The sequence below is a fragment of the Leptonychotes weddellii genome, chromosome 4, assembly GCF_054177405.1.
Source record: "Leptonychotes weddellii isolate Sample4059 chromosome 4, ASM5417740v2, whole genome shotgun sequence".
Taxonomy (NCBI): domain Eukaryota; kingdom Metazoa; phylum Chordata; class Mammalia; order Carnivora; family Phocidae; genus Leptonychotes; species Leptonychotes weddellii.
Window position 1 is genome coordinate 117,385,172 of NC_138372.1, and position 25,203 is coordinate 117,410,374.

Genomic DNA, 25,203 nt, shown 5'->3' on the forward strand with positions numbered 1-25,203 from the left:
AGCCTGCTTCTCCCTCTCCCACTCCCCCTACTTATGTTCCCTCTCTCGCTGTCTCTCTCTGTCAAATAAATAAATAAAATCTTTTAAAAAAAAAAAAAAAAAACCTCAATGAGATACCACCTCATACCAGTCAGAATGCCTAAAATTAACAAGTCAGGAAACGACAGATGTTGGTGAGGATGTGGAGAAAGGGGAACCCTCCTACACTGTTGGTGGGAATGCAAGCTGGTGCAGCCACCCTGGAAAACAGTACGGAGGTTCCTCAAAAAGTTGAAAATAGAGCTACCCTATGACCCAGCAACTGCACTCCTAGGTATTTACCCTAAAGATACAAATGTAGTGATCCGAAGGGGGATGTGCACCCCAATGTTTACAGCAGCAATGTCCACAACAGCCAAACTATGGAAAGAGCCCAGATGTCCACTGACAGACGAATGGATAAAGAAGATGTGGTATAGATACAGATATAGATATAGATACAGATACAGATATAGATACAGATATAGATAGATATAGATATATACAATGGAATATTATGCAGCCATGAAAAAATGAAATCTTGCCATTTGCAATGACGTGGATGGAACTAGAGGGTATTATGCTAAGCAAAATAAGTCAATCAGAGAAAGACAATTATCATATGATCTCACTGATATGTGGAATTTAAGAAACAAGGCAGAGGATCATAGGGGAAGAGAGGAAAAAATGAAGCAAGATGAAACCAGAGAGGGAAACAAACCATAAGAGACTCTTAATCTCAGGAAACAAACTGACGGTTGCTGGAGGAGAGGGAGGTGAATGGGATGGGGGGGCTGGGTGATGGACACTGGGGAGGGTATGTGTTGTGGTGAGCATCGTGTATTGTATAAGACTGATGAATCACAGACCTGTACCCCTGAAACAAATAATACATTATACGTTAATAATTTAAAAAATGAAAGCCTACTCATCTATATGTCGTATTCCACATTAACAAGGTCTTCACAAGTCAAACTGTCATTTTGTCCAGATATTTTTTTAAACACAAGTAAATAAACATTGCTAAAGGAAGATTTGCTGAACTACACAAAAGAAACATCTGTAACATAGCACTGCTTCAAACACAAAGGGAATTAATATTGTACTTGGTTTTCAGAGGATGAACAACAGATTAATAAAATTAGTCTCAAATAAAAGAATAGAGGATCCTGCTTCCCATAATCTATGACAAAAATTGCTGGAATTTTAAAAATAAATATGTGGCTAGAAAGATCACTTCTTGCAAAAAATTATGAATATAGCATTTATCACATTTAAGTCCTGGGTGCATTTTCCTAAAGAATCATGATAAACTTGTGGGAGAAGAGGACTCACAGTAATAATCCTTTTGGTGCTACTTTCTTTATATCCACCTTTATGGAGAATAATTTTTAAACTTTCAGCATAAAGAACTCAAAAAGGATTCTCAAGAGCATTACAAAAATAAGTAGCCAAATAAAATAAGACGATCAACTCAGAATTATAAAAAGTCATTTTTTAATTTAAGGATTGGCTTTACTTACTTCTGCTTTTGTTTTTGTTTTAGGGGGATATGAAAAATTTTAAACTTGTGTGACATGTAAAAAGTGTATTTATTTATTAAACTTACCAGATAATTTAAACAGTTTCCAATACAAAATTAAATGGTGAGCCCTGGGCTTGCCTGACTGCCTGTAAGAACAGAACAAAGGAGTCTGGAGTTCTAAATTTGTATCATGGGAAATTTGTTACAAGTAGTTAGTCCTTGAATACTAACTCAGTGGCAAGAAAACACAGACTAGCCTAATTCCTTGGGAATGAAAGTGAAAAAGTTGAAAGATCAAAGGTGAAATGGATGGCTATCAAGCTATGACAAGGCAGAAGAGGTATGTGTATAAATGCCACAAATAATTAATTTTTATTAATTAATTTTCTGAGGCTTGTGTTTAAATCTCAAATTAATAACTGCTGATGTGCACAGTTTTCCAAGGGAGAAATGACTTTCTGGGCTGCAATGCAGTATCGTTCCAGGATCAACTAAATTCCAACAAAAGGCCAAAAGTATCCATATTTGTATTATAGAATCAGTCATTCCTTCTGTAAAGTGAATACTTAGAGTTACAGATTCATGCCTGTTTTTTTTTTAATTGGAAAGAAGTGAATTTTTAAAAACCTCTCAAAATAACAATGTCCTAGGACAAATACTCTGATATTTAAATTCTTTTTAAGGAATTACAAACACCATGGTAAAGTAAAGTAACAGGCCATGTGTAGTCAGGATTCTCATATAATCCTGAAAACAACACTGTGAGGAAGGATAATTTATTCTCCCCAACTTACAGATGAGTGAACTGAGAATTAGAAGGTTGAGTAACCTGCTCAAATCCACACAGCCATCATTTCAACTCCAGAACCTGTACTTACAACTAGACTATATTACCTACAATATAATAAGGGCTAACAATTGAGTAACATTTACTGAGCAGAGGCAAAAGCTAAGCAATTTATCCTCAATCTATGAGGCAAATATTATTTTAGCCCCTGGTAAAACATTTACAATGGTTTCAGAGAAATGCTTGAGAGGCAAAAATCTGATGCTATCGTCAACACATTTTTATTTTAGCTTCAAAGAAAATTCAGTATTACAAAATATATTTTTAAAAAATACAACAACTTTAAAAAAATACTTCAGCTTGGGGCGCCTGGGAGGCTCAGTTGGTTAAGCACCAACTCTTGGCTTTTGGCTCAGGTCATGATCTCATGGGTCATGAGATTGAGCCCCAGTGGGCTCTGAGCTCAGTGGGGAGTCTGCTTAAAGATTCTCTTCCTCTGCCCCTGCCCCCAATCATATACTCTATCCCACTCTCTCTCTCAAATAAGTAAATAAATATTTTAAAAAATTTATCAGCTTTATTGAGATAAAATTTGCACGTAATGAATGGGGCCTATTTTAAGCTCATAGTTAATGAGTTTTGTCATATGCTTGTATAACAATCACTAAAATCAAGGTACAGAACATTTCTACATTTCTATCACCCCAAAAGTCTCCTTATAGAAAAAATCCCCACCTTCAGATCTAGGCAACCAACGAACTGCTTTCTGTCACCATGGGATTGGTTTTGCCGGTTCTAGGATGTCACAAAAATAGAATCTTACAATATACATATACTATCTGGCTTCTTTTGTACATCCTAATGTTTTTCAGATTTGTCCATATTGTTGCTTGAATCAAATGTTTTACTACTGAGTAATATTCCATGGCATGGCTATATTATAATTTGTTTAACCATTTAGGTGGTATATATTGGGGCGCCTGGGTGGCTCAGTTGGTTAAGTATCTGCCTTCGGCTCAGGTCATGATCCTGGAGTCCCAGGATCGAGTCCCAAGATCGAGTCCCACATCAGGCTCCCTGCTGGGTGGGGAGCCTGCTTCTCCCTCTCCCTCTGCTGCTCCCCCTGCTTGTGCTCTCTCTCTCTCACTCTCTCTCAAATAAATAAAATCTTAAAACAAAAACAAAATATTTACGTGGTGGATATTACTAGTTTAGGACCATTATAAAGAAAGATTCTACAAACATTCATGTATAAGTCTTTGAATGGCCATATTTTTTCATTTCTCTTAGGTAAACACCAGGAGTGGAATTACTGCGTGGTATGGTAAGCATGCATTTAATTTCATTAAAAAGTAACAAACCATGACAAAACAGTCATACAGCAACAAGGCAACGTGGCTGTCCTGCCACGACACTTGGTATTGCCCATCTTTTTAAATTTTAACTATGGTTTTAAGTTGCACTTCTCTAATAATTAATCATTTCAAGCATCTTTCAGATGCTTATCAGCCATTCTTACCTCCCCTCTAGTGAAGTATCTATTCGGTTACTTTGCTCACTTTTGTTTGTCTTAATTGAGTTTAAGTACTCATTTATATATTCTGGATACAAATCCTTTGTCAAAATATATATTGCAAATCTTTTCTTCCAGTATATGTTCTGCTTTCTCATTTTTTAAACAGCGACTTTCAAGTATCTGAAGTTTTAAATTTTGATAAAGTTTAACTTCTCAATTTTTTCTTTTATGATTTATGCTTTTCATGTTCCCTTGTCTTTAGCTATCTCTAAAGTAGCAAAATACTTTCTTCTGTAAATTATGATTCATGCTTTTTGACTTCTATAAAATCTTTGCCTATCTCCAAAGTAACAATATATCTTCTTCTGAAAAGTTATAGCTTTAACTTTTACATATAGGTCTATGATCCATTTCTAATTAATTTTTTTCTATGATGTGAGGTAAGGGTTGAGGATCATTTTTTTCCACCTGGATAGAAAGAGTATCTTTCGCCTATTAGCATTTTTGTTAATTTGGGGGGGAAAAAAATTGACTATATATGAGTGGGTCTATTTCCTGACTCTATATTCCAGGGATGAAGCAAACTTTTTCTGTAAAGAGGCAGACAGTAAATATTTTGGGCTTTGCAAACCATATAATTTCTCTGTCATACCTACCCAGCTCTGCTGCTGTAGCATGACAGCAACTCTAGACAATACATAAGCAAATGATCATATCTGTGTTCCAATTAAACTTTATTGACACTAAAATGTCAATTTCATCTAAATTCATGTGCTATGAAATATTTTTAAAATTTGTTTCCTAGCCATTTAAAATGTAAAAACCATTCATAGATTGCAGGCCAATACAAAAATAGGCAGGCCAGACTTAGTCCACTACCCAGTTTGCCAACCTCTGTTCTATTTTGTTCCACTGATCTGTAATATCATTCCCCATGCCAATATTTCACTGCCTTGATTACTGTAGCCTTTATAGCAAGTCTTAGAATCAGGCAGTATGGGCTCTCAAAATCTGTCTATCCTTTTCAAAACTCTTTGGCTATTGCAGGTCCTTTGCATCTCCACATAAATGTTAACATTATAAATTTTACACACAAAAAGACCCTGCTATGATTTCAATGGGGATTGCACTGAAGCTTTAACTTTGAAGTAACTGACATTTTAACTATATCAAGTCTTCTTTATCTGAACAATATTTTTTAGTTGTCAGTATACAGGCTGTGAACATAATCTGTTAGATTTAATCCTAAGTATGACATGCTTTTATGCTATTTTAATGTTCCAGTTGTTCATTACTATTAAATAGAGATACTGTTGATTTTTTGTACATTGACCTTATATCCTGTGACCTTATTCCATTTATTTCAGTACCTTTTCATTTTCTGAGTTCTTAGAATTCTCTAAAAAATCATGGTATTTGCATACAAAGACAGTTTTATTTCTTCTTTTCCAATATTTTTCTCCATTTATTTCTTATTATTACACTTGCTAGAACTCAAATACAATGCTAAAGTGATAAAATGTATATCATTGTCTTATTCCTCATCTTACAAGTAAAGAATTCAATCTTTTGCCACAAAACATAACATCAGCTAGAGGTTGTTTAGAGAAATCCCTTATCACATTAAGAAAATTACTTTCCATTCCTAGTTTGAGAAGTCTGTATCCTGAATGAGTGCTGACTTTCATCAAATGCTTTTTCTGTGTCTATAAGATGCTCATATTTTTTCCTTTATTCTATTAATATGGTTAATGCTTTCCTAAGATAAACTCCATCTAATCATGATATGTTATATTATTAAATTTTGCTGAATTTAATTTACTAATATTTTGTTAAGGATTTTTACATCTGTGATCATGAAGCATACGATCTCAAGTTTTCTTTTAAGGTCTTTGTCTAGTTTTGGTATCAGATAATGCTGGCCTCATAAAATTAGTTGGGAAGTGTTCCTTTCTCCTGTTTTCTGAGGTACTGATACTATTTCTTCCTCAAGTATTTGACAGAATTTATTAGTGAAATCATTTGAGAGTCGCGTTTTCTTTGTGAAAAAGTTTCTCATACAAATTTAACTTCTTTAAGTTACGGGGTTTTTTTGTATTAGTTTTGTTTTTGCTTTTTGTCCTTAAGTCAGTTTTGGTAATTTGTGCTTTCCTCTAAATTTACCCAATTCATCTAAGTCAAGGGTTAGCAAATTTTTCCTTCAAGGGTCAGAAAGTAAACATTTTAACCTTGCAGGCCATATAGTCTGTCACAACTACTCTGCTGTTAAAGTTCAAAAGCAGACATAGACAATACATAACTAAATGGGCATAGCTATATTCCAATAAAACTTTATTTACAAAAGCAGGCAGTAAGCCTGAGGGTTACAGTTTGCCAACCAATGATCTAAGTTATCAAATTTATGAAGTCGTTCATAAAATTCCCATATAGTTCTTTTAATGTTAGTATGAGTCTTTTATTGCTGATATTGATAATATGTATCTTCACCTTCTCTCTTTTGTCAGGCCAGCTATAAACTTATAAATTTTATTAATCCTTTCCCAGAAACAGCTTTTGACTTCACTGATTTCATTGACACTTTCTATTGTTGGTCCATTTTCAATTTCATTGGTTTCTGCCCCTGTCTTTGTTATTTCTTTTTCTGTATTTCAGATTTAATGTGCTCTTCTTTTTCCAGCTTCTTAAGGGGGAAGCCTAAAGCATTAATTTTGGACCTTTTTCTTTTTTCACATAAGCATTTAAAGCTATACATTTCCTTCCAAGCACTGCTTTAGCTGCATCCACATCTCAGTGTTTCATTTTAATCTTCATTTAGTTCAAAATATTTTTCCAATATTCTTTGTGACTTCCCCTTGATCCATGAGTTATTCAGAAATATGATGTTTAATTTCCAATATTTGTGGAATTTCCAGATATTTTTATCATTCTTATTTCTAACTTAATCCCTTTGTGATCAGAGAACATAGCCTGTATTATTTCAATTCTCTTAAATTTACTGAGAATTGTCTTATAGCACAGCCTATCATCCATCTTGGTGAATATTCTATGTGTGCTTGACAAGAATGCATATTCTGCTGTTATTAGATAGGGAGTTCCACAACACTGGTCAACAGTGTTATTGAACTCTACAGCTGTCTTAGCTTGGCCTGCCAAAACAAAATACCATGTTTAAGGTGGCTTAAAGAACAGAAATTTATTTTCTCACAGCTCTGGAGGCTGGAAGTCTAAGGTCAAGATGCTAACATGGTCAGTTTCTAATGAGAGCTCTCTTCCTGGCTTGTAACCAACTGACTTTTTATGTCCTCACCATGGCAAGGGCAGGGGATATGCAGAGTAGAGAGCTAGGTATCTGGTGTCTGTTCTTAAAACAGCACTAACCTCATCATGAGGGCTATATCCTTATGACATATCAAAACCTAAATACCTCCCATGGGCTCTATATCCAAATACCATCACATTTCAGGTTAGGGCTCAACACACGAATTTGGGAAGTACACAATTCAGTGCACACCAGTGACTTAGTTTTCTTATTTTTCTGTCTAGTTATTCTAAGACCTGCTAATAGGTGCATGATGATTATAATTGTTAGGTCTTCTTGATGATTTTACCCTCTCATCATTGGTAATTTTACCTTTGATAATACTTCTTGTTCTAAAGTCTACTTTATCTGATATAAATAGAGCCACTCCAGCTTTATTGTGTTTGCATGAACTATCATTTTCCATCCTTTTAACCAATCTGTGTCTTCATATTGAAAGTGGATTTCTTCACATCCCATATGGTTGTATTTCTTGCTCTTTTATCAAGTCTGACATTCTTTATCTTTTAACTAAAGCATTTAAACCTTTTACATTTAACATAATTATTGATATGGTTGGGTTGAAATCTATCATCATCTTCTTTGTTTCCTATTTATCCCATGTGTTCCTTGCTCCTTTTTTCTCCCTCTTTTCTGCTTCCTTTAGATCACACTTAATTCCATTTTATGGCCACTATGTATTCTTTTTTTTTTTTAATTTTATTTATTTATTTGAGAGAGATAGGGAGGGAGAGCAGAGCAGGAGGGAGGGGCAGAGAGAGAAGCAGACCCCCCACTGAGCAGGGAGCCCAACATGAGGCTCAATCCCTGGGCCCTGGGATTATGACCCCAGCTGAAGGCAGACGCTTAACGACTGGGCCACCCAGGCACCCTGACCACTATTGTATTCTTAACTATTCTTTTTTTGCTTTGCATCAGTATACATCTTCAACTTACCACAACTTCCTTTCACATCATATTATATCAGTTCATGTATAATGTAAGAACCTTACCTAAGTTTTCTAAGTGTTTATGGTGGGAGGGTAAGTCTGGTCCCAGTTATAGCCAGAAGCATAAGCCCCCAAAATGTTTTTAATAATTTTATTTTTGTCTAATATTTGGGGAAACATGTTGGGGGGGAACCTCTTTACACTTCACTTCAAAGAAAAAAGGTGAATTTCTATATTATAAAATGAAGTGTGCCAGTAAGAGTTACAATAGTTTTGTTTTCTTTTGGTTTTTTTTTAAGATTTTATTTATTTATTTGACAGAGAGACACACAACAAGAGAGGGAACACAAGCAGGGGGAGTGGGAGAGGGAGAAGCAGGCTTCCCGCCAAGCAGGAAGCCCAATGTGGGGCTCGATCCCAGGACCCTGGGATCATGACCTGAGCCGAAAACAGATGCCCAACTGACTGAGCCACTCAGGCGCCCCACAATAGTTTTGTTTTTATGAGTTACAATGTCCACTAGTTCCTATACTTAATTTTAAATACAGCCTGCCTAAGACAAGAGCTTCTAGACCAGACTAAATCCCTCATTTACCCGAAAATCATTTCTCTTGCTCTCTGATTCCCTTACTTCAGATTCCAGTTCATTCTCCCTCATCTTTGCTTTCTTAACCTGTTCAAATCCCCTTCTCTGGCTCCTTATGAGAGTTTTAAGATACAATATATTTTTAACATTTTTTTATTATGGGTTTAGATTTATTTCCCCCAAATAAAAACACATTTCTAATCTAATTAATGTAATCCTATTAAAAGTAGAGAATATTGAAAATTTTTGTCTTTTAGCCTGTCAGTTCTACATCTACCTATAAAACAGTATCCTCATGAAGAAATATCATTTTTAAAAGAAATACCATTTTTGAAAAGTTGTATCATACATTCCACGTATAAAGCGTGTAACAGAGAAAAGAATATATTCTCCAAACCAAGGGATATAATTTACAAAAGGCAAAATTATACAAAACTACTAGAATGAATTCCTGCTTTTCACCACTTTGCATTTATTTCATTTATCCAAGAGGCTTTAAAGTTGTATACTTGGCTGACCTTTCCTGTTTGGCTGCACCATATGAAACCAACATATTTATAGGACAAAAAAGGTCAAATATTAGTGATTTTATATGGTTTAACCTCTCATCAGTTAACCACCCACTTTGGAATACTAACCAGCATGAACTCACCCAGTCTGTATGTTGTTTTATCAGTATACAAGCACCATCTGGTGGCAGAAAGCAAAATTGTAGGCTTTTCCTGTTCATACCACTATTGTTACAAATACATTGTTTCTCAACTGTTCTACTTTCCAACATGTTTTTTAATAGGGTATTACAAACTAGTGAAGAACACTTAGATTGACAGTTTGAATTGTACACCTAAAACTAACATAACACCGTATGTTAACTACACTGGGATTAAAACAAAAAACTTAATTAAAAAAAAAGTCTGAACAAGCTCAAAATACATAGCATACCAACACAGTACTTAGCAGCTAGTTATCAGCCTCTATAACGAACTTTGAAATACAATAAGCTATTTCATAAACTAAAATCTTGATTATTTCTAGTTTTACTGATAACCAACATAATGAAATAAAATCAGTTCAAATACTTAAAAAAATTTGTTTCACCCCATCAAATTTCCACTGGTAGCTACAGCTGTCCAGAAAGTTCTTTCCAAGTCTCACAGATTTACCTCCCAGGGCACAAGAGGGGAGACCATGAAAATTCAAGTAGGTACCTGGCTCTGCCCACTGGAACAAGTAACCTCAGCAAAATAGTCCTTTTGCCTTGTTTAACTTACTGTGACTTGTATCTAACATCTTAAGAGAAAGCAACTTTACTAACCTAGCTACAAGTGACTGGACCAGGAATTGGATACATTAGTAAACAAATACTGTCTTGACACAAAATATACCAACCACACCTGAGGACGGAAGGGCTTGGCAAGGGGGCATGCTATGAAATTTTTCCAAATCAAGTAATGACAAACCAACATAACCAAATCCCTTTGGGAAGGAAGTATAAATCCTAGATGAATAAAGAACAGACTGGTCACTCAAACGTAAGTTGTAGCCTAAACAGCGTCATTTTCTGCAAGATGCATTCTGATGCGAAAGCTTCAGGAACACTCTAGACCCTAAGTCCCTCTTCCCATGTGTACTTCCAATAAATCTTCAAAGCCAAAGATAATCTTCCCATACCCTCCACTAAGGCTTTAAAGAGTAATAAAATAGACCCCTCCTAAATATCTCATAGGAAATTTAAACTCAACGTAGTCAAAACAGAATTCCTCATGTTTCCAAAGACCCACTTAAACTCCTCATTGCGAACAATGAGTGATCCAGATATATGAAAGTCATCCTGAATCCCCCGACCTCCCACCCCACCAACCAATCAATCCCCAAGTGTCACCAAGTCCACCTTCTAAATATCTAGACACTGCCCTCCCCTCCATCTTCACGGTTCCAGACTCTCATCACATTAGGTCCGAATTACAACATCCTTGTAATTCATCTTTCTCCCTTGAATTTTAAGACTATTCAACTATTCCCCACATACTGCCAAAGCAATATGCCTAAAACAGATACCCAATTATTTTATCCCCCAGTCTAAAATCCTTCAACGGCTCCCAATCACCTTCAGGATAAATCTAAATCTCTTCCCAAGGCCATCTGAGGACATCAAATTAGCATCCTGCCTGAGCTTCAGCTTTTTCATTCCAGACATACCAAATTCCTTGCAAGCCCATGATGAACTGAACTTCTCAGGATTCCCTGCGGTTGTTCCCAAAAACTAGTTTGCTTTTCCTTACCTTCTTCACCTGGCTAATGTCTTGTTTACCTTAAAGATTCAGCTCAAGTGTCAATGCCTTCTGGGAGGCTTCTCTGAGTCCCCAGTCTGAGGGAGGCACTTGTTCTCAATGTTTCCATAGTACCGTATGGTCGCATCTATCACTCTGTTACTGTTTCTCTGCACTGTTTTCATCTTCTGATGGACTCAGAGTCTACCAGACTGGCTTTCATCCAAATACCTACTCTTAACACAACATGTGGCAAAGAGGAGGCATTCAGTGAATATTTGTTTAATGAGAGATCTCACCAAAGTCCTTTCCTTTGGTCTTATTATCTCTACTTAGCAAACGAGGAAACTAAGGAAGGTCTAGTGCCTTGCCCAAAACCACACAGCTAAAAGCATCAGAATGAGGATTTGAACCAAATGTTCTGACTATAATGGAAATGATTTTCCTTCAGAATCTTCGCCTTCAGGGAACCATTCATAAAAAAAAAAAAAAAAAAAAAAAATTGTGCTCTGCAAGCAGCTTGGATGGGATTAATCCCTGTTTCTCCAGGCTGGGCACAAACTCAAGCATGGCCAATTAAAGTATTCCCTCACCCCAAATCCAGTCCGGATGACAAAGGGATGGACGGTCTACTCAAAAGTCTTTCTTGGGACTTTCCTAAGAACTATACAAAAACGTGTTCCTTCTCTGGTACTACACGTCGAAGGACTATGTAGCATATGAGGTACAGCAAATGAAAGTGAGCTTCTTTGAAAAAGAAGTCAAGCATATGGTGAGCACTCTGAATATGTGTAAGACTGATGAGTCACAGACCTGTACCCCTGAAACAAATAATACATTATATGTTAATAAAAATAAAATAACAAAAATAAAGCAGAAATTCAATGGCAAAAAAAAAAAGAAGTCAAGCAGAGGAAAAATGAGACAATAGCTAAAAAGAGAAATGGAAAATGAGGGAAAAGAACACTAAAACCCTATATTCAACCATGCCTGACGATCTCCCCAAGAGACCTCTCCCAGTTATATATGGCAAAAATCCCCATTTTCACAGAGTCTAGTTTGAGTTGTGGGCCTTTGGCCATCCACACCAGCAGACTGGGAACTTTCTGGCCACTAGCCAAGCAGTAATGCTTCTTTCATCTGTACATACACAAAATTGATAAACTGTCTGTAGGAGGACTGATTTCAGCCATTCTGTTCTTGAGATCATGTATATCATTTTTTATAACAAAGACAGGAGAACAAAAGCATAAAACGTTCTCCAACCTTTACATCTTACACTTTGCCATATAAATTTTTGTAGCTTTCAACTTTATATCTGTTAGTGAACAGTACCTCAAATGAGAAAGGAAAAGATGTAACTGGATGTATTCATTTTCAAACATCTTAGGTGTAACAAAGAGAGACAGGTACTTCCGAATCCAGGCTGCATCCAGATTTTGTTCATGGATAAATCTCTTTTTTTCCCCAGCCATCATAAACCAGGGCAACAGAGGGGTGGCGCTTTAAGTGCCTCCTTAGCCTTTGAATGAGCTTAAGTCAGGAAATCTCATCAGGAAAGGACAGAATTTAGGTGCACCTGGGTGGCTTAATCAGTTAAACATCTGACTCCTGGTTTCAGTTCAGGTCATGATCTCGCGTCCCTGTGTCGGTCCTCCACACTCAGCGCAGAGTCTGCTTCAGATTCTTTCTCCCTCTCCCTCTGCTTCTCCCCCCGCTCATGCTCTCTCTCCCTCTAAATAAATAACCTTAAAAAAACAGAATTTAATAAAAAATATATTTTTTTAAAAACCAACATGGGTAATCTCTAATTATTACTTAATATTATTTTAAGTAGAAAATGAAAGGACTTTTTTATAAATCCCTTTAAATGATATCTGTTTCTTGGACTTTCTAACCTTTCATTCCCTGCGTTATTAAGAAGCTACTGATTCATTTGGATTCTGACAAGGAGAAAAGAGTCTCCTCTATCTTTGGCTCCAAATTCCCTGTGACACATTCAGGTGTTGTCATCTGCAGATTAAGGTCATATGTGAAATCCTAATTCTTAAAATATTTTTTAAAGATTTATTTACTTTTATTTTTTTTAAAGATTTTATTTATTTATTTGACAGAGAGACAGAGCGAGAGGGAACACAAGCAGGGGGAGCGGCAGAGGGAGAGGGAGAAGCAGGCTCCCCCCAGAGCAGGGAGCCCGATGTGGGGCTCGATCTTAGGACCCTGGGATCATGACCTGAGCCAAAGGCAGATGCTTAACAAATGAGCCACCCAGATGCCCCTATTTACTTTTATTTGACACACAGAGAGAGAGCACAAGCAGGGGAAGCGGCAAGCAGAGGCAATGGGAGAGGCAGGTTCCCCGCTGAGCAGGGAGCCTGATGCGGGGCTCGATCCCAGGACCTCGGACGCTGAACCAACTGAGCCACCCAGGCGCCCCATGTGAAATCCTAATTTTTACAGCCTAGTGAGTAATGGTTAGGTTTGCCCTTCTGTGAGCAGAGAGCTTTTCAGTTGAAACATGACTTGGCAGTTTACCAGTACTTCTCTATTTTTTTTTTTTACCTTTTTTGTGATCTGCAGAATATTCTAAAGACTCTCCCAACAATCTGAAAGCAAAGTCCACTTTATCCATTAAGTGGGAATGGCCTAAAGCACAACCCCTTAGAGAAGTCATACATAAATTCTTACACCCCTCATGACAACTATGGAATCAGATCCTGAAACTAGAAATTGCCAACAAAGGAAAAATGTCAACATTCTTAACAGAAGACCTACAATAGGGGAAAAAAAAAAAAAAAACCAAACCATATGACCCGTGTCACATCCTCATATACCAACTACTCTCCTCCTTCATACCTCCTTTCAGTCTTTTCCAGTCCTACTGGTCTGCTGGAGAAGACATCAACACGCCTGGTACCTTCCTACCTCGGGGGCTTTGCACTTCCTGTTTGTTCTGCTTGGAATGTTCTCTCCTCTTGTGACATACACACTACTTATTCCCTCTCTTCCTTTAGGTCTTTATCAAAAGTCACCTCAGTGAGTAACCACCTCTTTATGACTGCCTCCCTTACTAGAACATGAGCTCCATAATAATAATCCACAGAGATTATTGTCAGATTTCTCATTGCTTTAGCACCAGATTTCTTTCATTTAAAAGTAATAAATCCACTAATCAAAACTCTAGGGGCGCCTGGGTGGCTCAGTCGTTAAGCGTCTGCCTTCGGCTCAGGTCATGATCCCAGGGTCCTGGGATCGAGTCCCGCATCGGGCTCCCTGCTCCACGGGAGGCCTGCTTCTCCCTCTCCCAATCCCCCTGCTTGTGTTCCCTCTCTCGCTGTGTCTCTCTCTGTCAAATAAATAAATAAAATCTTTAAAAAATAAAAACAACTCTAGTAAGATTTCAATAAAGAACTACAGATATCAAAATATAATAAGCATTTAAATATCCTCATGAGTCTATTCACTATAGTATATTAAAAGTAAAATATCTTGATAGGCAAGGTGTTCCCAACTCAGGTGACCAAATGTATCTATTGTGCTTAAGTGGGCAAATAGTTTTATTTATATTAGGTAACCTCAAGCTTACAAGAAAGGCTATAGGCAGGTTATACAGAAAAAGGGAAAGTAAAGCAACTACCAGAGAAATGTTACGTCCTTCTTGCCACCTATGTGGTGTGGACACCAAGTTGAGAGTTGATAAGCCTGCCACTGGATGCTCCAGTTTAGGAGACACTACCAAAGAGGATGAGAATGGAACAACACTCCAAGGGAGCCAAAGAGAGTTAAGGATTTAGGTCAAGAGAGCAAGGGAGAGATGGTAAATTCTCTGTGGAAGCATTACCTGACAGGAAAAAATGGACTACACATCACCAACTGCAGGTTTCGGCAAGGCAGAAGAGAAAGGTGTCAGCTATCTGGTGGACAAGGGACATCATCACAAAGACCAGAGGAGCTTAGAGGACAATACAGAACACCCACACAAAGGTGAGGGTCCCTCCTTTCCTACCAAGACAACACAGTAAATTCCCCCAGACACACCTGGGAGAAAAGGGGGGAGGAGCAGAAGTCTAAGAAGATTGTACTCATTTTTCTTAGAGAACATAAGCAATAATATTTAAAAGAACCATTTACAATCTGAATAGGACTAAGTTTTAAATGGTAAATACACCATTGCCAAACAAGACACCAAAAGGTATCATTATGTATAGACCACACATCTTCTCACATCTGAACTGTAATGGTAGTAAATACACAAAATGATTTAAAAAGTATCAGCATCCCAACACTAGAAGAAATGATAATTATGCGACATGATCAAGGTGTTAGTTAACACTACAATAGCAATCATAATGCAACATAAATCAGGGTAGGCTGAATACCTTAAACTTGCACAATGTTGTATGTCAATTATATCTCAATAAAAATATTCTTTTTAAGCATTAGCAAATATCTGATCACAAGAATTTCTCAGGCATAAAAGCAGTTGGAGAAATCACACACACACACAAAAATACTAGGCCATATAACATCTAAAACTGTTGCACATCAAAACAAACACAGAACTAAAAGCCAGTTTTTACCAAGCAGGAAAATTAAACAAAACAGACGTAATGCTAATATTCCCAACACATAAACATTTGAAGACCTGCCAAGCAGGTCTTGCAACAGAAATGCCAATGCAACAGAAATTAGCAAATTCAAATAGACAAATCAAAAAGGACAAACAAAATACTTGAAAACTGTTCAGCCCCACAAGTAATCAATAAAACCAAACTTTAAAATCATACCACTTTTTATCTATCAAATAAGACATGTTTTTTTTTTAACTCAGTGTTGTCAGAATGGAACAGAATATACACTAAGTAATTAATACAAATTTTAATGTAATTGGGCAACATATTATTCTTTTTAACCCAATATTCCCCTTATAAGGTAATCTATTTTAAGGAAATAATCAGTGATGTAAACAAAAATTTATATGTAAAGATTGTTGCACATTATTTATAATTGTCAAAAAAAACTTAGATGATCAAAACAAGTACATTTTGTTTATATGATTATCAGGTGTTCTTTGTTTATACCTGTTTATATCCTTGTAAAATATACCCTGGCCAAATGAAGCATTATATAGCCATCGAATATGTTTTTCAAAGATCACTTAAAAATATGAAAAATGGGGGCACCTACTTGGCTCAGTTGGCAGAGCATGAGACTCTTGATTTCAGGGTCATAAGTTTGAGCCCCACACTGGGTGTAGAGATTACTAAAAAAAAAAACTTTTAAAAAATGTGAAAAATGATCACTATATCAAATTAAAAGAGGGCACAATACTGTATATATGAGATGAACAAATTATGATACATCATGCAAAGGAACACTATTTAGCAACAGAAAAGGGCAAAATCCAGATACAAGCAACAGGGATGAATCTCAAAAAACAAAAAACAAAAACAAATAAGAAAACCATTATATGAACTGAAAAAAGCCAGACACAGAAGAGTACATATTGTATGAATCTATTTATATGAAGTTCAACGACATGCAAAACTAATCTATAGTGATAGAACCATTGTTCCTCCTGGGAGGAGGTATAATGAGTGCACATAGGTATGAGGAAATTCTCAGGGTAACAGAAACATGCTGAACCTTGATCGGGGTGGTCATCACATGAGGATACACACATATAAAAAGTGATCAAGTAAAGTATAAATATATATATATATACATAAATAATAGTCATCACAATGTACATTTAAGATCTGTGCATTTTGCCATTCACATAAATATACCTCCATAAAGTACTGTAGAAACTGAATATAAAGGATAACTTCGCTTTGGTCAAATATATGTGCAAAGAATTTTAAAAAGTGTAAAATACATCAAAATATTAAAGGTATTTAATTCTGGAATTACATGTTATTTATATTTTCTTTTTAACTTTTTGCATTTTCTACATTCTCTATAATGAGTTACGTGACTTTTATAAATGATCAGAAAAAAACACAACTTTTTTTTAAAAATTCTGCCTTGCCCATAAAAGAAAATTCTGTTACACTTGTAACTACCACAAAATTATGCAATGTGTAGACAGACTTAGTAAATCCTTCCAACAAATTTCCTATAAATTAAAAACAGTCATGTTTGCAATGTAGTTGGACAAATTAAGAAAACCACTAATTAAGCTAAGTATCTGCCTGGTAAATAAATGAGCAAGTCAACTGAAAAGTCAGCACTATATTGTGGCATGATTTTAAAACATGGTCCTGCCTGCAACAAATACAGGGTTCTCATGACTCAATAAAAACTAGTTCCCGAAAACCAGTTATTTTTAAACGTATTACTTTAAATATTCCTTTTGTGAGCCTGATTTATCTAAATTCCATGCAAAATGCCCAAAGTAAATGTTCCTTACAATGAAAATACTCTGAGTTTCAGAAACTGTTACAATATGCGTAAAATAATAAATAAGAACAAAACCAAAGAAGACATACAAACCTCTGATTGTACATGCCCCGAAAGTTGTAATTAGCTCTATAATTTGGGAAAGGCTTTGGATCTAATGGCCTGTAGATGGCAGGCTCTCCCCTTTTCATAGCAAGCCCATTCAGTTCCACAGTTGGAGTTATACTACCTGTTTAAAAAAAATATTAAAAGCACACAAGTGAAATATTTCCATAATAAATCACGCAAGCCATACTTACATTACATGTAATTACCATGAAAGAAGGTGGGAGTTGATGGCCTGTCTGTATGATTTTCTCAGGGGTGTATAAACAAACTACATAAACAGGAAAATTGTTTCTAATGAAATCTCTTCGGGGTTTGCAAGCTTTTTTGTATATTAATGACCAAAAATTCAACTTGAAAGACTGTTTCAAAACAAGGGGAACACAAGGTTCACAGACTGCTTAATTTGGATACTATAAAGAAAGTACTGAATGTCAGCATTACTCACCCCAGGAAGCTTTCAATTATTTAATCATTAAAAACATTATCATCTGTGAATATTTTTATATTTTGCTAATCAAGCAACTGAAATTAACAATGAATACAGGGTCATCAGTAATTCTTAGACTTATCTCATGAAAATACATTTTGAGTTTTTTCTATAACCAACAACAGGACAAAGTAAATCTACTAATGCTTTCTGTAAATCTTTAAAGATATATACTAAAGCATTTAGGGATGAAGTGATATATCCAAGCTTTCTTTCAAAATAATTCAGAGGAAAGACAGATGAGAAACAAGACTGGCCACTACGTGTAGATGACTGCTGAAGGTGGTGATGGGTATGGGGCTGTTCACTATCTTATCAGCTCTACTTTTGTAAAAGTTTGAAAAATTCCATAATAAATAACACACACTAAATTATTACATCACATTATTTTGAGTACCAAAAGAGGTTATTTAGTAAAACATTATATATATACACATTACATATATAACAAATCACAAATATGAATCTAAAGTTTTTATAGAAAGTAAAATTTATTTTTTCAGTGTAAATCCTGTACTATTTTGTTGGAATTACGCCTTTTGCAACATACATTTAAGACTCCATTCGTCACATACAAAAATGGGTCGACTTATTGCAGCAGAGAAAATGGGGCTGGCATAAAGCGCCCGCTGGGGGTGCCGGAACCTGACAAACGCAGAACTGGCAGCCGCGTCATCAGCTATCCAGCAAGAGTCAGTAATTGCTCACTTTGTGTCCCAGTTCTAAAGAATTTATGCGAAACCACTGAAGAGTATAATAAGAACAGGAACTAAACCAAGGTTAAGGGGAAAAACAAAGAGGGTGGAAGGACAAAGGAGGTGGAAAAGAAAAAAAGATAAGCATAAGAAAAACAGCAAAGAACGTTAACATACTGAACAGTAAGTCCAATTAGCCCAAACCCCTAATTTAATACCAACACTCAGGGCAGAGGAAGAGAAGTCAAGAATAAAGGATTCTCTTTTCTTTCTTTCCTACAGTATTTTACTGAGGGGTAAGTAAAATGCACAAACCTTAAGCATACAAATCTACAAATTATTACACATTATAAACATTCAGTGACCACCATTCAGATCAAGATATGACCATTTTCATCACCCAGAATGTTCCATCATAGCTATTTCCAGTCAATACCCACCTCCCCAAGTTACCTATTCTGACTTCTGTCATCAGTTTTGCCTGTTCTTCAAACCTGAATGTGTATTATTCTATCATGCTTCCTTCACTCAATGTAACAATTTTGTCAAATATTTCAGTATTGCAAACATTTTTTTTTAATCACTGAATAGTACTCTACTGAATGGATACATCAGTTTATCTACTCTGCTGCTGATGGGACATCTGAGTTGTGTCCAGCTGGGAGCAATTAAATAAAGCCACAGTGTTTTAGCAGACACATACACTCAGTTCCCTTAGGTATATCCCTAGCAGTGGGATTGCTACTAGATCACAGAGTAGGTCTATGGTTAACTTTATTAGGAACTGTCGAACAGTCTTCTACAAATTTAACACCAAAGAGTAGTGTATATTTTTTTTAAAGTTTTTTTTCTTATTTCATATATATTGCAGTTTAATAGTTAACATATCAATCGGTTGTAAGATTTACATCTTTCTGAATTCTACTTTGCAACAATCATACAGACACAAATAGCATAAAGTTCAAATGGAGAAAAAAGAAAAGAAAAAAAAAGCTTGAAAGGCCTCATCCTTTAATTAGGGCAATAAACAGAAACTAATGTATCTAACAATCATCAGTGAGGTGATTTTAATGCACTGGTAGGATATACTATGTCCTGCCACCCATACCAAAATTGGGTTTTAGGCTAGGTAGAAGTATTATAGTCATATCATTTAAATAAATCAATGATTTCATATAAATTTCTCATTTGAAAGTAAGGCTGCAATCTATTTTCTTCACAGAAATGCTAGACACTGGTCTTCGTGAAGGAGAGTGGAGAAGCACCAGACAAGTGCAAACTGCGCTGAAGAGGTTTCGACTCCTGGAGCCAAGTATCTCCACCTGTTTCATAAAGACCGAGACTGCCACCGCTGCGTGTGCACAGCCTCTTTACTTACACAATAACGCGCCCACAGGAAACACGTACAGAGTCACTTCCAACTGTGAGAACCTGCAGATAATGCTAAGTACCACTCCAGCAGGTGCGAGCTGGACCCAGGCTGCATAAAGATGATCATGACGCAGCACTCCTCATGCATCACATGGCTGTAAAGCGGACACTGTCAACGCAGAATCCGTTTCTAGTGGTTTTTCGGTAGATTAAAGGAAATTTCTGTATTTATCAGTGATAAACATAACAAGACTAATTGGTTATATATACAAACATACATAACAACTACTGTGGATTCCCATTCTGTGGAAAGTGAAAGAAAAATGCCACAACTAGTTTTTAAGGAGCTATACATTGCTAACACTCAAGGAAAAGCTTTGTAGGCAGAACAGTCCCTGGAACATAGCAGTCACTCAATAAATATTTGTTCAAACAATGAACTGATTAATTAATCAACCAAGGCTCCTTGAAGAAATGGCTCGTGCCAGGGCCAGGACAAGGAAAATATGAGATGACCTTGGAACATCTTACTGAGCCAGAAAGTAAGAAGTGCTCAAGAAGGATGAAAACAGTAGAGGGACACTGGAGTCAACTGGAAAGGTTCATACCCCTGGTCAAGTCTGTGACAAATTGAGAATCGAAATAAATAATGATAGATTATAATCCTGTAAGTAAAACAGGAATCCAAGAGTCTATAGTGATAGAAATAAATGAACAAACAAACAAATGAGGGGAAAGAGAAAATTCTAGGGTAGAATGCCAACTAATAAATATTTAAAAACAAAACAACTGGAATCAAAACATCACCCTTTAAGAGAAAATAAGTTTCTGTTGTTCTAAGCCATATAAATTAATTAATTAATTAAATCACCCTGTGGCACTCTTCAGAGTATTAATTCAGAAAAGAATCATTAATAGATGCCAAATCTGGGAAGTGAAAGCAAGTTTGATGAGGAACAGAATGTTTATATAGTCCCAAAGTTTCTCCTCAGAAAATAATTAGTTCCTTATTATTTAATAAGAAAACATACTTATTAATTAACATTACAGTAGAGAAGCCTGGCAAACATAGTCTTCACCAAGTGACAAAAGTCATCACTAATGGGACAAATCAGTATCAGGTTTATCCTGATAAGTAACACTGAGGTAAGCCAACGCCACTGGGATATTCATGCTAAAAATTCAAAATCACGAGGAAACTCCAGATAAACTCAATTGAGGGGCATTCTACAAATGATGTGGCCTGTACTATTCAAAAATGTCATGGTCATAAAGGACAAGAACTCTGAGGAACTATTCCAGATTGAAGTAGGATGAAAAGAAATGATAAATACATGATCCCGATTAGATCCTGGACCTACAAAGGAATATTACTGGGACAATCAATGAAGAAAGAATGGAGTGTTTGTATTACATGATAATACCAGATCAATGTTAACTTCCTGACAGGAGAATGGCTATGTATTTGGGAACAATACACTGAAATACTAAGGGGAATGGGACCACATGCCAACAACTTACTCTCAGCTGGTTCAGAAATGCTAACAGTTGGGGGATCTAGGTGAAGGGTACATAACAGATGCACTATGTACTCTTGCTACAAATTTTACATAAATATGAAATTATTTCCAACAAAGTTAAAAAAAATAAAAGGAGGAAGAAAGCAAAATAGTTCTTTGATATAGTCTTAAGCCATGCTGTATATGAATTTAACTCCTCTTTGGGGTGCAAATACTATCTCTACTTGATGTGAAGTCAGGACTGAACTCCCCCCTCCCTGCAGTGCAGACAGAAATGGATTGTCTTTTCAATTAATGGTACTGAGTTAACTGAACGTCTATATATTAAAAAGAAGAAAAATCATGAACCCTACCTCACATCATACATAAACCTCAGTTCCTGCAGACTCCAGATCTAAATTTTAAAAATAAAATAATAAAGCTTCTAAAATTTTATAAGATTATTTTCATAACATTGTGGGAGACAAAGATGTCTTAAATAAGACACTAACCATATAAGGGAAAAGACTAATAAATTCGACTTAAATAAAGAATTAAAGAATTTCTGTTCATCAAAATATACCATTATAGAAAGATATTTGCAATGCACATATCTAACAAAGATGTGAATCCAGAATATGTAAGAACACTAAAGTCAATAAAAAATAGAAAAACATAAAAGATAGACAATGCAGGTGTTTTTAAATGAGAAAATTATTTCAAGGCACTCTACAACAGAGATCTCAATACCAATAACCATATGGAAAGGTGCTCACCATCATTAGTTATTAAAGAAATGAAAATTAAAACTACACTGAATTACTACTATACCCCCAGAAGAATAGCTAAAGCTTAAGAGACCATACGTTGACAAGGATGTAGAAAGCTCTCATGTGTTGCTAGTAGGAAGGGAAAATTATACTTTGACGTGATGTATTACATATGCATTTATTATGTGTGTTATTTTTTTTCAAAGGGGCAAACTTTTTTTTTTTTGAGACACAGGATTCCCTAAATTGGGGCGGGGCAAAAAGACAGGGGGTCTTGCTATGTTGCCCACGTTGGAGTGCAGTGGCCCTTCACAAGCACAATCCCACTACTCTGATCTGATCTATTTCCAACCTGGGCTGGTTCACCCCACCTTAGGCAACCTGGTAGTCCCCCGCTCCCAAGGAGGTCACTCTATCAATGCTGAACTTCACGCAGACACTTGATCAGCACAGCGCACTGCAGCCCAGAACTTCTGGGATCTTCCCGCCTCAGCCTCCCAAGTAGCTGTGACTACATGCCACCTGTATAGCTCATGTATGTTTTGGGGTTTTTCTGGTTTTGTTTTGTTCTGGGCTTTGTTTTTTTTTCTGGTCATACTGACCCTTTTGTTGTTTAAATTAAAAAATAAAGGATACTTTAACACAATGGTGAACATACAGGGCAAAAGCAAATAATAAAATTTAATGTTGAATTAAGTAGCAAGCTGAATGTTTGGGCCTCCAAATTGGGTAAACCCAAACCACTTAAAAATGGATATGTTCACAGTTTACAGCAATTGGCTTATAGGTAAGAGAATGGTCAAAGTTTTTCCAGCTGAACTTCCAAGGAAATTCTCTCTTCAAGGACATACTTTAATTGTTGCTCTAATTCACTATTCAACCTGGCCAAAACTATGATAGTTTCCTTACTGTGTCTAACTGATGCCTCAACAGCTTTCTTATCTTTCCCAGTAGGTCTAGGAATAAAAGACTGTGATGTAAGAACAGCAGCTATGACACCTGTCTTTTGTGTATGCTCACTGACCTCTGGTCTTAACTCTTACTCTGATTTGCATGAACACATGCATAACCCATGACCCAACAGTTCCAATACTAGGTACGTCCCCAACAAAAATGTACACATACAAGAATGTTCACAGCAGTTTGACTTCTAAGAGCCTGAAACTGGAAACAATCTAAATGTCCATCAATAGTACAATAAATAAATAAGTTACAGTATATTCATGCAATGGATACTGTATAGCAATGAAATACTATGTTGTTAAATACAACATGGATGAATCTCACAGATGTTAACACTGAGAAAAACAAGCTATCACAAAAGAATACAGTGCATGATTCTAATAAGCAGGCACAATGAATTTAAGATAGACACGCAGAAGAGTGGCTTCCCTTGAAGTTGTTTGACCACTAGAAGGGGACATGAGGGAGGCTTCTGGGGCACTGGTAAAGCCTGTGGTGCTAGCAAAAAATCATCAAGGTTCTACAATTATAATTTGTGCACTTGCCGGTATGCAATATTATTCTCTATTTTAAAACTTCACCTTCCAAAAGCTACTCATTCTCTCAGCTCACTGCAACACTCAATAGCGCAAACTCATCACCACTGGCCTTTCGGACTCTCTGTTTCCTTCCCCTGACTCCCTTGTTGGTTTACTTGCCATTATAATCCTCTAAAGTGGACCTGCTGCAGAGATGGGCACACACTGCTCTTGCTTCACACTGTATGCTCCGAACAGCTTGCTCTCTAACACGGCTTCAACCACTGGATCAGCAACACTGGTCCTTCTGTTCCATTCCCAGGCCATTCCCAATACTACAGAGCAGAGGGCATACAGTACTCGATGCACAGGAGTTTCTTTTCCTCACCCATAAACTCTGGCAAATGGTTTCCTAACTGATCTTGTTTTTAGTATTTTCCACCTTCAATCCACATATCAAACTGAACTTCCTAAAATGCTGTTTTAAACACATCATCCACTAGCTTATAAACACTAATCGCCTAAACTACAGATAAAATCTGATCTCCTAAACCTGGCATTCAAGTCCACCACAATTCACCCTTACTACATCTCGAGTCTTCCTAGTCACTTACCTGCTCTAATTAAAAACCACTCCCAAAAAAGTTTTCTTACCAAAACTATCATCCACAATCCTATTTCCAATGCCTTTCTTCATTGTACTCCCTCTGCCTAGAATATGCTTTCCTCACCTCTAGACCTGCCTACTCTCCATTCAAGGACCTTATCTTCCCTCAAATACTCCCATCCATGTTTAACATTACTTATAATACTGACAAGTGTTATTATTCACTTGGTACTTAATCTTTACCTTTAAATTATGTGATTTATGTAAACAGTTGTAAAGTTTTCACAGAAAAGAACAATGTTTTATATCTCTTAAATATATAAAAGCAAGTGCTTAATACACAGAGGCAGTGGTGTGGTACTAATGATCAATCAGTAACCTAAAGAGATTTTTAAAAATTATAAAAGGAGACAGCCTCTTACCAACTTCAAATGACTAGGTGTTTTTCTTTACTGTAATAATATTTTGCTTATTTAAGCTTACTTAATAACTACTAGAATCAGTTGAACAGAAGCAAAAGGAGGAGTAATAGGAAATTCATGCAGTTTTAGGGAGAGCAGTCCTTGAAAGAATAGATGTCTACTTAGCACATGCCACATGAGAAAGAAAGAAGCATCAGATGATTATGAGCCTGAGCATGTGGACTCACTCTAATTAAATAGATTAGTCATTTGTGGCAGGAAAAAGTCTTTTTTTTTTACTCATCACAAAAATACCTAAAGTAATATTTGTCAGAAGGTAACCTCTTAAATTAATAAATTAATGAGTAAATGGATATAGGGCTAGTATTAAACTTATGGAACTTTATTAACTTGATGTTATCAATTCATGCA

General features: G+C 36.2%; 1 protein-coding gene across 13 annotated transcripts in view; it reads right to left on the reverse strand.

The window, feature by feature from the left end:
• STAU2 (staufen double-stranded RNA binding protein 2) overlaps window positions 1-25,203 on the reverse strand; it is a 311,591-nt gene that overhangs the window by 234,308 nt on the left and 52,080 nt on the right. For 12 of the 13 annotated variants that reach the window (XM_081816134.1, XM_081816132.1, XM_081816137.1 and 9 more), the window contains one exon: window positions 17,446-17,581. The exons of the other annotated variant lie outside the window; for it this stretch is intronic. In XM_081816134.1, coding sequence (XP_081672260.1) covers window positions 17,446-17,581 — 136 coding nt within the window. The remainder of the gene's footprint in view (window positions 1-17,445; window positions 17,582-25,203) is intronic. 13 annotated transcript variants of the gene reach the window in all.